Raw genomic sequence first — 12,296 nt, 5'->3', positions numbered from 1 at the left:
AGCAGCATTTCCAAATATTTATTCGACTGAATATACAGAAAAGGGCCTAATTGGGCGGTGGGAGGAGGCAAGCTAGTTAGCGAGGTACTAAGAGGTGGGGGGGGGGGCCTTTGTATCTGCCGTGCCCTGAGAGGGTCTGCTGCTGGGGGCTGGGGTGGGAGGGTCGTCTGTGTGTTGTTCCCCCCCACCCAAATCCCACCCACTCCCCGCTTCCCCCCCCCCCCCCCTTAAAGCGCGGCCGCAGCGTTGGTGAGCACGGAGGGTCCGCGGAGCCCTGCGCGGCAGGGAGGAATGGAGGGATGGCGGGATGGAGGGATGAAGCGATGGATGGCGAGGGGGGATGCCCTGCGGATCCCCCCCCGAGGAGCCGGGGGGGGGGGGCGCAGAGCCCCCGGGGGCAGCGCCTAGGCCCCCGGAGGCAACAAGGCGGGAGAAATGTAGCTGGAGTTGGTTTTAAAGCAGTGTATTGTAGGTTACGAACAAGTCAGCAGAAACTTGGCGGAGGGACCCCGACCCCTCTCCACATTCACAAATTATTATTTTTTTCTTTTGTTTTTCTTTTCTTTTCTTTTCTTTTTTTTTTTTTTTTTCCTGTTTCAGCAAATAGCGCTAGGTGACGCGATCATACAATATTTTTCGTATGAACGCCCGAGAGGCTGGAGTGTGGCAAAGAAAATCATTCACCGACACAACGCAGACTGGGTAGTTAACACGTCAGAACACGATACCGTCTTATAAGCAAAGTTTAATAAGGGGTTGAAACACTTCTTTCTAGGCACATACATGGAAATAAGTGCATCTCGTACACCTCCTCTACACCTGCAAGTTTCTTGGCAATCGGTGGGTTATTATTATTCATAAATATGAAAATTAATTGAAAAATACGTTTCTGACCTACGAAAAAGTTTATCTGTTTTCATCAGTGGGATAACACTGTAATGAATATATTTACATCTCATTGGAAGAAACCGAGACCTGTCTTTCTCTTCCGATATCCCCATTTGTTTGGTTTATTTTTTTTGCTGTTTTGTTGGTTTTGTTTTTTTACTTTTGTGTGTGTTTTTTTTTTTTTCCTGTTTGTTTGTTTGTTCCTGTTTTTAACTGCTAATCCAGCTGGGTCCTCCAGTCACTCATCCCACCAAAACGCAAAGCTGAAGAGCTGCTTTCAGCACCTCCCGGGGCTGAGCATCCCCGCTGGCAGCCCGGAGGAGCTGCTGGACCCCCTCTGCCCCGGGGAAGGCGACCAGGGCGAGGAACAAAGCTGTCGCCTATGCAGCGTCCATGCGAGTGAGAAAAGGGAGGGTCTCTGTCTAATTCCCGTCCTTGTGTGCCCAGGTCTGAAATTGTCCGTTCCCCCCACACAGCACCTATGAATACAGGCCTCTTCTCCATCCTGAAATGGGCTCTACCCCCATAGAGGATCTGCCCGCAATGTTGATTATCCAGCTATAAGTGCCTACTGTATAGAGCTGCTCTCGCCTCGGATCTGCTGCGCCTAGAATATTAAAAACCCCAAGCGGGTTGGATTGAAGGATCTTGTTAATGCAAAAAAAAAAAAAAAAAAAAAAAAAAAAGGGAGAGAGAGGAGAGGGAGAGAGAGGGAGAGGGAGAGAAGGAGAGTATGGAGGACAGCAAATTAAAAGGAAAACATGGCCCATGACTCCACAAACTGAAAAGCCTGCCTCATCCAGGCTTGTTTGGAGGGCACAGGAGGTGTCTGCATGAGGAGGGGAATGTTATTTTTGAAGATCCAGCTTTATTAATACGTTAAGAAAGAGCTCCCTTGGTAGTATGTGTTCTTACAGCTCCGTCTCAGATCCTATAAAACATTAATGCACTGAAAGCTGTTACAGAGATCTGCACCACCAGCTAGAAGCATTGTGAAGCCTTTACCTTCAAAGGAGTTCCATTACAGAAACGATTTTTAATTTTCTTTGCAAAAAAGGACGAGCCAAAACGAAGTGGGGGCTTTTGGCACAGAGCTAAGGCCCCTGCAGTGGGTGGCCATGGTGTGGGGGGCCATGGCCTCTGTTTCGTGCGTGGCCGTGGCACACGAGCATGCACAAAACACCCTGTCTCGCCACCCAACGAGCAAGCATCCAGTTGGATTTCTATATTAATGGGCTGGGAATACCCTCCATGCGCGGTGACTGGAGTCAGGAGAAACAGTGAGAGGGATGTTTCGGCTGACAGCAAGCACAAGGCGTGCATGCCGGAACACACGCCAGGGTCTGCAAGTACTTGGGGTGGAAAAGAAGAGAAAAGAAGCAAAAAAAAAACCAAACCAAAACCCCACCCCAAGCCCCCGAAGGCAGAAAGCCACCATGTCTGCAACAAGCAGGAGTCATGGCTACAGTATGCCTCCCGCTGCCCACGCAGAGATGGTGGCATACAGTGACTTCAATCCATGCCCATGGTGTCTAAGAGCAAGCGGCAAGGTGTGAACTGGGCAGAAACTCCAGCTGATGGGAAAAGGTGTTTCAAAAGAGGGTAGGTCAGTGTGATGGGCCCATCAGCCTCGGTGGAGAGTCTGCCCTCCAGTCCCAGCTATGCGAGGTCACCTACGGCATTGCGCCGCGCATCCCGCTCCCTCTTCCTATAGGCCTTGACAGCTCAGCCCTAAACTTACACAGTCAAGTCCGTTTTGGAACATCACGTGGTTTACACAACTTGGTTACCCCTCACAAGTATTTTTTAAGTTCTCCCTTTTAACGCCAGTAGAGGAGTTAAAAATCCAGGGAGATTTTTTTGTTGTTGTTTGTTTGGGGTTTTTTGTTTGTTTTTTTTTTCTTTTTTTTTGGTGAACTGTTGGCATGTTTCAAGCAACAAGACTCATGGGTTGTGGGGTGATAAGTTGATTTTTTTTGCTAAATTCTTTTATTTTTGTTTAAATTCTCACTTCAATTTTAATTCTTGAAGAACAGCTTCGACAACATATATCGCACTCATTATAAGAAGCAAAGGGTTATATCAAAAATTATTAGTATAGAATCACAGGAAACCTGGTTTGGAACCAGAAAAAAATACAAAACAGATATAGATACATAGACACAGGACAATTTTTTTTTATAATTATTTGGAAAATGTTATTTTCCCCTAATTCTCGTTTCTTTTTTTTTTTCCTTTATGCGCATACGATGTTTTAAGTTTTACAAAAAATGAAAATAAAGACTAATATTTTACAAAATGAGTAACAATGCTCGTGGTAAGTGTTTGCGCGTGGAATTTGTTTGTTTGTTTGTTTGTTTGCTTGTCTGTTTTTCATTCTACACAAGGTTCAGTTCAGTTTCAACGCGTTTATGTTTTGTTTTGTTACTGTACAGCATATATCAACAACAGTCCACAATAAATCCTGGAAGATCCAGTATCCCCTTCAGGTTTGATTAATATCCCCTCAATACTCATATTTTTTTTGTTTTTATTTTTTATATTTTTTTTTGCTTTTTTGTCGCTTTTATTATTATTATTATTATTATTTTTCCTCCTCTCCGCAAAAAAAAAAAAAAAAAAAAGGCCAAAAAAACCCCAAACCAAAACCCAGCGAAACGCCACAACCTCCACGGACGCGAGGTCCGTCCTTCTCCCCACCACGGCCACACCTCTGCTCCTCCTCGGCCCTTTCTTTTGTTCGCTGTCCGCCTCCCGGGCCCCCCCCGCACCCCGACTGCCCCTCGGTGCGAGCGCTCCCGCCTCCGCCGCTCCGCCGCCTCTCCGCCGGGGGTGCGGGCCGGGCTCTAGGAGCACTGGATGGACATGTAAGGCCAGTTGAAGCTGCTCCCCGACAGTAGCATATCCCTGATGAGGGTTTCGATGGGGGTTTTACCTACCAAGCGGACGAAGAAGAGCTGCTCGATGACGGAGGAGGAGACGGTGCGCAGGGAGGGCAGCCGCAGCAGCAGCTTCCCGAAGCGGCTGGGCTGGTTGGGGTACTGGCTCCGCACGTACTCCTCCAGCGCGCACTGGGATTTTTCCTGCAGGCTCTCGATGTGCGCAGCATCCGACAGGCCGCAGGCGTCTGCCCGGCCGTACCGCGCCCGCGGAGGCAGCCGCGGAACGGCGGCGGCGCGGGGGGACAGAGGAGGAGAAGGAGGAGGAAGGAAGAGGAAGGAGGAGGGAGGAAGGGGGGGGAGATGGTTAGTGGCGGGGAAGAAGCGCCGCCGGGATGGGGGGTACCCCCAAAGGCGTGCCCCCCCATCCCACACCATCCCGTCCATCCCACCCCATCCCGCATCGCCGCCGAATAAATAACGCGACCTGTCTGCGCCTCGCCACCCCCGTAGGTATTATGTCCACGGGGGATACCGTGGGGTGCCCACTCCGCCCCCCCCCCCGCGTCCCCATCACACCCCCATAACCCCTCCGGCCACTCTGCGCCGGAGAGCGCGGTCCCGGCTCCAGGGATGCCGGGCTGCTGGAAACCGGGACCAGCCCCCGTTAAACAACATCGAGGAGGGGGAGAAAAGGGGGATATTGGGGAAATTTTTTTTTTCTTTTTTAAAAGGTAAAAAGCAGAGGCGCGCACACGCAGAGGGAGGCAGAGGGAGTTTGTTGACATGGCTGCACATCAGAGGGAGGCAGAGCTGGGACCTGCAGCGGCTGGCAGGGAGCCGGCCGGGGGATGCCGGGGAGAAAGGGGGTCCCCTCTGTCCCTGCCCCGCCGCCAGCCATCGCAAATTGGCCACGTCTTTGCGGGCTGTGCGATAAATCCGGCGGAAAACGGCTGGGTTAGTCCCGTCTTACGCTGAGCCGGCGTCTGCAGCGCTCAGACACAAAGCTGGGGATGGCTGCAGCGGGCAAGACTTGGCTAAATGTGGCCTGAGAGACTCCCGCCCTATAGGTCCCTGTGGCACATACACGGCCAGAAACATACCCCTGGCACCTTGCAGGATGATGCTATCTGGGCAAAAGCATACTAATCCGAAAGCAGAAACCCTTCGCACCCATGCATTTGTACCTATACACGTTATCCTACGTGTGCGTGTGTGCATAGATACAGGCAGAGAGGTATAGATGCATCTGTGCATTTACAGACAGGCACACGCACAGCCAATCTCTGCGAACACATAACCCAAAACAGGGGATAATTGTGCACGGGCTGTTTGTTGAGGGACTCGGGCAGGAAACTACAGTCGTGGAAAAGTGGCGGTTATGCCCGGATGGTTGAAACTGTCCACATTGTTTCGGAGATTAATAATAAATATTTTTTTAAAAAAAAAAAAAAACCCATCAGGATCAGAGGGAGACAGTCAGCTGGCAGTGCGGTTTAACACAGATCAAAGCCAGACTTTGCTAATATATAGATCTGTATATGAATTAATGCATGTTAATGGCCCCCAAAAGGACGTTACAAAATTGTGAATGTAGAATTATGACCCTGGAAAGAGACAACAAATTATTCAAACCCCCCCCCGAAAAGAAAAAAAAATCTGTTGCAACTGCATTTTTGAAGTTTAAGTCTTCCCATATCAAGAAGTGGCTTTACAAAGATTTCTGAACACCTTCATCTACAATACAATGGCCTCGAGCAAAAATACAAATAAAACAAGCCATAATTCAGGAACTTCTGAGGAGGAGAACCTTTGACCTGAGCTGCGGACTTGGCATCCCTCAGATATACAATTATCTGAGCCAGGCTGCTCTGCTAATCCATACTGTACCTCTAATGCAATGATATTTTGCAACATCAAAAGCACCAGGTTGCAACATATATATCTATCAAAAGCTCGGGCCTGTTCTTGTTTGCAATATATATCAAAAACACAGGCCTGTTCATATGTTGATTGCCACAAATCACACTCCATATTTACATATATCTTGCTATTTTACATGCATTATCTGCCCATTATGCATTAGGATCCTATTCAACTTCCAAACAATGCGATATGAAAGGGTCTTACTGACACCCTAGCAGGGCTTTTTTTCTTGATGCCCCATATGTCATACCCTTAAGGTTAGTAAAATATTTATCAGGTGTTTACGATAAGTGCACCTATAAGCGCAGGTCACTGGACAATGTGGAGGGGGAAGTTGCTGGCTGGAAGGGAGAGAGCCTGGGGAGGGGCGGGGGGGGACGGAGGTTTAAAAAAAATACGCCTTGGGTTTTGCCTTAGATCTCCAAATACCCAGGATTTTCTCCTGCTGGTAATATCCATTGAGCTTTAATTAATTATTTTAAATGGTCCGGCATATGCCTTTACGCGGATTTTATTCCACATCCTGAAAGGTGGCGGTGGGAAGGCTTAACTCTCCCCTCAGAACGGGATTAAAAATAATAATGATAATAATAACAATAATTAAGGGGTGCAGAGCTCGAGTAGATTATGGCGTCCAGAGAGGTGCAATCCGTGGGAGAAATAATGCAATCCGTGTTTACCGGGGGTGAATTATTATTCCATCTCAGAAAGTGGGCTAATGTGAAAATCCTGTCTGTGCCTCACTTTTTTTATATGGCAGTGTGTCAATAAGGGAAAGCTCTATATTTCTTCCTGCAGTCTATGGAAAAGAAATTATGTAAATAAATAACCATTACTGTTCAGCACACTCCAGCCTTCCCCTTTGTAGTGGCGGGAATGTATTTCATGTTACGCGTTCAGAAGAGTTTAGTGTTCAGAAAATATAGACGTAATCAGCTGGCATCTAACTAGAAATCAAAGTTCTTATTGCGCTGCAAATAGATTTATTGGATTTATGTTATCTGGCTCTGTCCCTTCCTGGAAACACTTATTTACGACGAGGAAAAGGTAGGTGCAAGATTTAATAACTCCAAAGTTTGGGGGGGGGGGGGGGGGGGGAGGAAGAGGAAGGAAAAAAAAAAAAGGAGGCAAGAAAGGAGCAGGTTTTGGGTCACGACCCAGTCGTTGGACTGTGTCCAGAATTTTACGGATTAAATACATGCTATCCGGAGCCCGAATGTAAAAACCACAACAGGAGAAACCCATGCCAGCTTTAAATACTTAGTCCTTAGCAAAGGACTTAGGACAGTATGCCTAAAAATGTCTTTTCCATCAGTCAAAGTTTGTTTAAAAGTTGGATGACTTTGAGAAAGGCTTCCCATGAATTCCCCTCTGGCTAAGCAATCAAAACAAGTTTAGTGAAAAGTGGAAATGTGCGGATGGGGGTAAGGGGTAGATTACTCCTGACAGCTGTATTTCCATTTTCTGAGGTGCCCCGTGCAATCCTGCTCCAAAATAATATTATTGTTCCCTTCCTCAACCCCATTCATGCTCCGCTCCATTGTGGGAAGGGGCTTCTCCCCGCGCAGACGTTTGATTATTATATTTGTTCCTAATATATGTAAATGAAGGGCTACTCTAAAGCCACTAACTGCATCTCTAGCCAAGGTCGATCGTTTGGGGAAGGTAAAGGGGGGGGAGGGGAAAGGGGGGTGTAAGAAGAGAAAAAGAGGAAAAAATTAAAAATAAAATACCCCCCCAATATGTCCCCCTGGGGCAACCGCCTTGCTGGGGCCTTTGGTGGGTGGAAGGACCGAGGCACAGGCCAGCCTCCCTCTGCCTGGGGAGAATCTCTCAAAGTTGGGTCTGGTGAAAAAAAAATAAATCAATAATAATAATAATAAAAAGTAGGGTTCTCCCCGACCGTCCCTGTGTGCTGATGAGCACCCTGAAATGAATGGGAAGGGAAAGTCCGTGAGTCTGCAGGCAGGCTGGGGAGTTAAATCAGCCTGATAAATGCTGGCAGGTCCTCTTTGTCACTTCTGAAAAACATGTTTCCATCAAGAAGACTTATTAAGATAAAATACAATTAAAATGTCGAACTGGCTATTCGGTAAATCTTTCCATTTGTTTTAAAATCTGCACTTTATCCTTTGCAAAGAATATTCCTCCAACGCTGGGAGACTGCATTTGCACTGGAAGTAAAAGGGGGCAGTCACAGTACATGTCTCCGACCACCCTGCATACAAATTAGATACTCCTGTCTAAATAAATTATCTGATGTTCAAATCGATATTAATACTACATTTGCTACATTACAATATTGTGCAAATTTAGGAGTCATTTTAATACAATGTAAATACTATTTTTCATGCATGAAAGGCAACAAATATTGATGGATTATAAACTGCTTACTGTTAAACAAGGCCTTTGAACGATTTGCCATCTTTGTTCAGGAATGCTTTTAATTTTGCCTCGGCCTAGTTTTAAGCCAGATTTATCGGAGCTGTTTAGTTATCACTAAACCGGGAGGAGCAGTTTGGAAAAGGGGGGAGAAACCGGGACAAGAGAGGAGCAAGGGGATGGGGGGGAACAACAAAAAAAAAAAAAAAAAAAAAAAAGAAAAAAGAAAAAAGAAAAAAAGGAAAAACAAACAAGCAGAAAAAGTGGCGATTAGCCCCCATCGTGGCGATAATTAGAATAATAATTAAAAAATGACACTGCCAGGCCTCTTATCTCGCCTTGTTTCCATTTCCTATATTTCTTCCACATCGTTCGCCTTTGATGTTTATAAATTTCTCCCTCGCAGGTTACAATAATAGAAGACGTATTATATTCTTATAGGCTTACGACCAGAGCACTTCAAAGGCGACGCTAGATGCACTTTCCCGCTAGTTAATTCGAACCATCTATCACAGGGAAAAATTGTTAACATGCATGTTTCCACCGCCTCCACTTAATTTGATTTTTTTTTTTTTAGTTTGTTTTTTTTTTTTTGGGGGGGGGGGGGTTTAAAATGTTAACATCGGTGGGGCTGAGGGGGGGGTTGATCCCTGGGCCGGGCGGTATGCTCCCTCGGCCTTCCGCCTCTCTAAAAAAATGTGATTTTTTTTCAAAAAATTCCGCTTCTTTTTTCTTTTTTTGCACGGCGCCACCCCCCCCTCCCCAAACCCACACCCCTCACACTGAGGTGAAGAGGACGATGGCTTTCAGGCAGCTGTACTCGGCCGAATCGACGTGCAGCGCCTTCAGCTTCTCCACCTGCTCCTGGAAGATGCGGATGTGGTCCATGAAGGCGACGACTCGGTCGGCCGACATGGGGGATGCGTGGAGGCCGGCGGCGGCCAGGAGCGGGGCCACATGGAGGGGCATGGAGCACTGGGCAGCGTTGAGGACGAAAAGCTCGCTCCAGGTGAGCCGCAGCAAGGCCACCTGGTCGGTGATCTGCAGGTCGGGGAAGAAGGGGATGTTGCGGGCCCACTCGACGGCGCCTGAAGAGCAGGCGGGCGGCCAGCTCGCAGATGTTCTCGATGCCCATGATGTTGTTGGGTTGCATGCACTGACTGCCGTAGCGGGAGGTGGGGTAGGGCTCGGCCCGCAGCGAGATGTATCCCGAGAGATAGCAGTGGCCGTTCAGGGGGTCGCCGTTGGTCAGGGCGTACTGGCCGGGGTTGGGTTGGGTGGGCGGCATCCTTCCTCGCTGAACCGCTGACAAAAAGAGGGAGAGAAGGAGAGGAAATGTGCATCCAGGAGGATCTCAGGCATCGCCCCGCCGGCGCTGCCAGCCAGCCGGAGACAATGCCGTTTTTCCCCCCCCCCCACCACCCCCCCGCCTCGCCCCCGGCACACGCACAGGCACGGACAGACAGAGGCATGCGGAGCCGGGCAGCTGCAGACGACCTGCATCGCCCCCCCCCCCCCCCCCCCGAAACCCCCCAGCCCGGCCCCGACCCCTGCTCAGGCAGCCCCAGCCCAGCGGCAGCCAAGCATCCCCCCCCCTCCCCCCTCCCCCGCCCAAATGCAGACAGGCTTCACAAAATAAACACAGATTAAAAAGAAAGAAGAAAAAAAAAAAAAAAAAGCCAAGGCAAACAAGACAAATCCGCACACACCACCACCACCAACCCCCCCGGCCCCCCTCCCCTCTCGCAACAAAAGGCACGTAAAAAAAAAATAAAATCAAAGAAATCCTCCGGATGGTGAGAAAGTGGGGTTAAAAATCACAGCCAGCTGTTAAAAATATAGCCAAGCTCTGTTTGCGGATCCCAGCCGATTGCCCTGGTAGCACTGAGATTTACAAGTGAACTGCTGTCTCGCTTTGTGAAATAAAATGAAATAAAATAATTCATAAAAATAAATGCGTCCGTCTTCTTCAAAAATACCGCGTCGTTACCCTTCCAGCTGGAACAGGTCGCAGCCCCCCAGCTCCCCACTGCTAACTTTATTACACAGAACCAGCTTTCCATAGAGGACCCCCCCCTCCCCCGCCCAGCAAAGTTCTCCCTGCTAAAAGGAAGAGAAAGATTAAATATTATCAAGGTAAGGGAGGAAAATAAAACAAAATGTCCGAACTTACAATAGCCAAACATTCGTGGAAAAAAAAGGGGACGGTGTAATTAATATCTTTGGTGCGCTGTTGCCACTGCAAAAGCCTGCAGTCAGCGTTGCACAGTGAATGCACAAGCTTGCAACTGCAAAAACACTGGATTCATTAACCATCTCCACACAGAGCGTAAGCATGCCTCGAGTCCCGAAAGCTGACCAAAGTTTTTTTTTTTTTTTTTTTAGAGTGTGTGTGTGTGTGTGTGCGTGTGCGTGTGTTTTACTCCATCAGTGCCAGCGTTTGCAGCCGCATGCCATGTAAACAAAGGTAACTTCAGGGGAAGATACGGCTACTCAGGCTTGTTCCCTGCACACACAGACACGCACACGCACACGGTCGCTGGCACACACACGCACACGCAGATCACTCATCTTTCCGGCGTGCCACATTTTCTCAACTTTCTCTTTTCTTCCCCAACGAGCCCTCCTTCCTCGCGTCCCGGGCCGGACCTCTCTCCTGCTGCCCTCCAGCCCACCTCTCCCTCTTCAATCCGCTTGTAAACTTGGCAGTTATTTTTCAATTAACTGCGAGCACAATTCTAACTTGTGGTGTTTTTTTTTTTTTCTCCTCCTTCCCCCCTTTTTTTTTTCTCTCCCCCCCCCAACGCCTACCAACAGCCCCTGAAGCTACCAATGAAGTCGTCATATTTGCGAGCTCTTTCAGATCTGGAGTAGCTTCATTCTTTTTCTTGTGGCATATAAAATATAATTTTAAAACCAATTAAGGCAGTAGTAATACCCGCTCCGCAAAATTGACTGTTTCGCTGATGTGACTCTCAGACATCTTTAACGACAGTCACAGGGTAAACTTTAACTGTAAACCGAGAAAATACATTTCGAGGAGAAAGGAGGGCAGGAAATCTTCCTACGCGAGAATGAGCCTAAACGCAAGGAAAACCACAGCGACTCTTGGAAAGGAGGAGGAAAAAAATAAAATAAATAAATAGCAGAGCAGTTGGAAATGGTGAGGAGCCCGCTGCCAGATGCAGGCTGCGGATTCTGCTGAAATGAGAAGGACCGGTAAATAGGTTATAAATCGCGATTTGTATGCAGGCTTTAAGGAGAGGGTGGAGTTTGACGAAGAAATAAAATGAGCAGCGTGCTAAAAGAAAAAAAAGAAATGACAGAAGTACAGAAACCCGGTTCAGTCACAAACTTTCCTTTGAACGCATGGAGTGAAAACAAGGCCAAATCTCGCACAGAAGCACACTCCGGGGCACCGGGAAGCACAGGGAAGCGGAGATACAGTAGCACATTTCCCTCTCTTCCCCCCCCCCCCCTCTTTTTTCACCCCCTTTCCTCTTTTCTTCCCTACTTACTCGTCTTTCATCTTTCTTTCGGGGGGAAAAAAAAAATGAGGCTGGGAAATGGATCTACCGAGAAGTGTTGCGGGTTTAAAAAGAAATGATGGGGCGGAAGGGGGTGGTGGTGGGGGGGGAAGGAAGCTGAATGGAAGCACATCTCGTACGGGAGAGAGATGTATCTCCCCCCACCCCCCGGTCTCATGCCAACAATAGACAAAACCACATCCAAACACACGCACACGCACACACACGGAGACACGCGCGGGAGCGGAGACAGCGGCTAAATGATAAATATTTAGCGAGCGATCGTAATAATAATAATAATAATAGTAATAATAATAATAATAATAAATTCTGGGCACAATGAGCGGGGAAGAGGCGAGCGCGGCGGTGGCGGGGAAGGGGGTGGGGAGGAGCGGGAGGAGGGCAGGAGGCACGAACCGAAAAGCAAAAAGAAAACACCACCAACCACCATCAACAATAACAACAAAACCTGGCGCAAAGCTGCCAGATGGGAGTGCAGGCAGAGGGAGAGATTGACATGTGCATGGAAACAGAGAGAGAGACCTAGATCGCCGCGGAGAGCCGTAAATATAGATGCGTGTATATATATATATATATATATATATGCACGCCGCGCGTGTGCGCGCGTGCATATGTATGTATATGCACCTCGGTGCGCGTGTGTGCGCGTATGCACAGGCAGGCAGACACAGAC

General features: G+C 48.2%; 1 protein-coding gene across 1 annotated transcript in view; it reads right to left on the bottom strand.

The window, feature by feature from the left end:
• Window positions 1–3,734: 3,734 nt before the first annotated feature.
• NR2F1 (nuclear receptor subfamily 2 group F member 1) overlaps window positions 3,735–12,296 on the bottom strand; it is a gene marked incomplete at both ends in the record, with an annotated part of 9,093 nt that continues 531 nt past the window's right edge. Inside the window, 4 exon segments of the mRNA XM_082337085.1 lie at window positions 3,735–4,015; window position 8,857; window positions 8,859–9,164; window positions 9,166–9,380. Coding sequence (XP_082193211.1) covers window positions 3,735–4,015; window position 8,857; window positions 8,859–9,164; window positions 9,166–9,380 — 803 coding nt within the window.

Source organism: Platalea leucorodia (genome assembly GCF_965183815.1).
Source record: "Platalea leucorodia genome assembly, chromosome: Z".
NCBI lineage: Eukaryota > Metazoa > Chordata > Aves > Pelecaniformes > Threskiornithidae > Platalea > Platalea leucorodia.
This window is presented reverse-complemented; position numbering and strand designations above follow the sequence as displayed.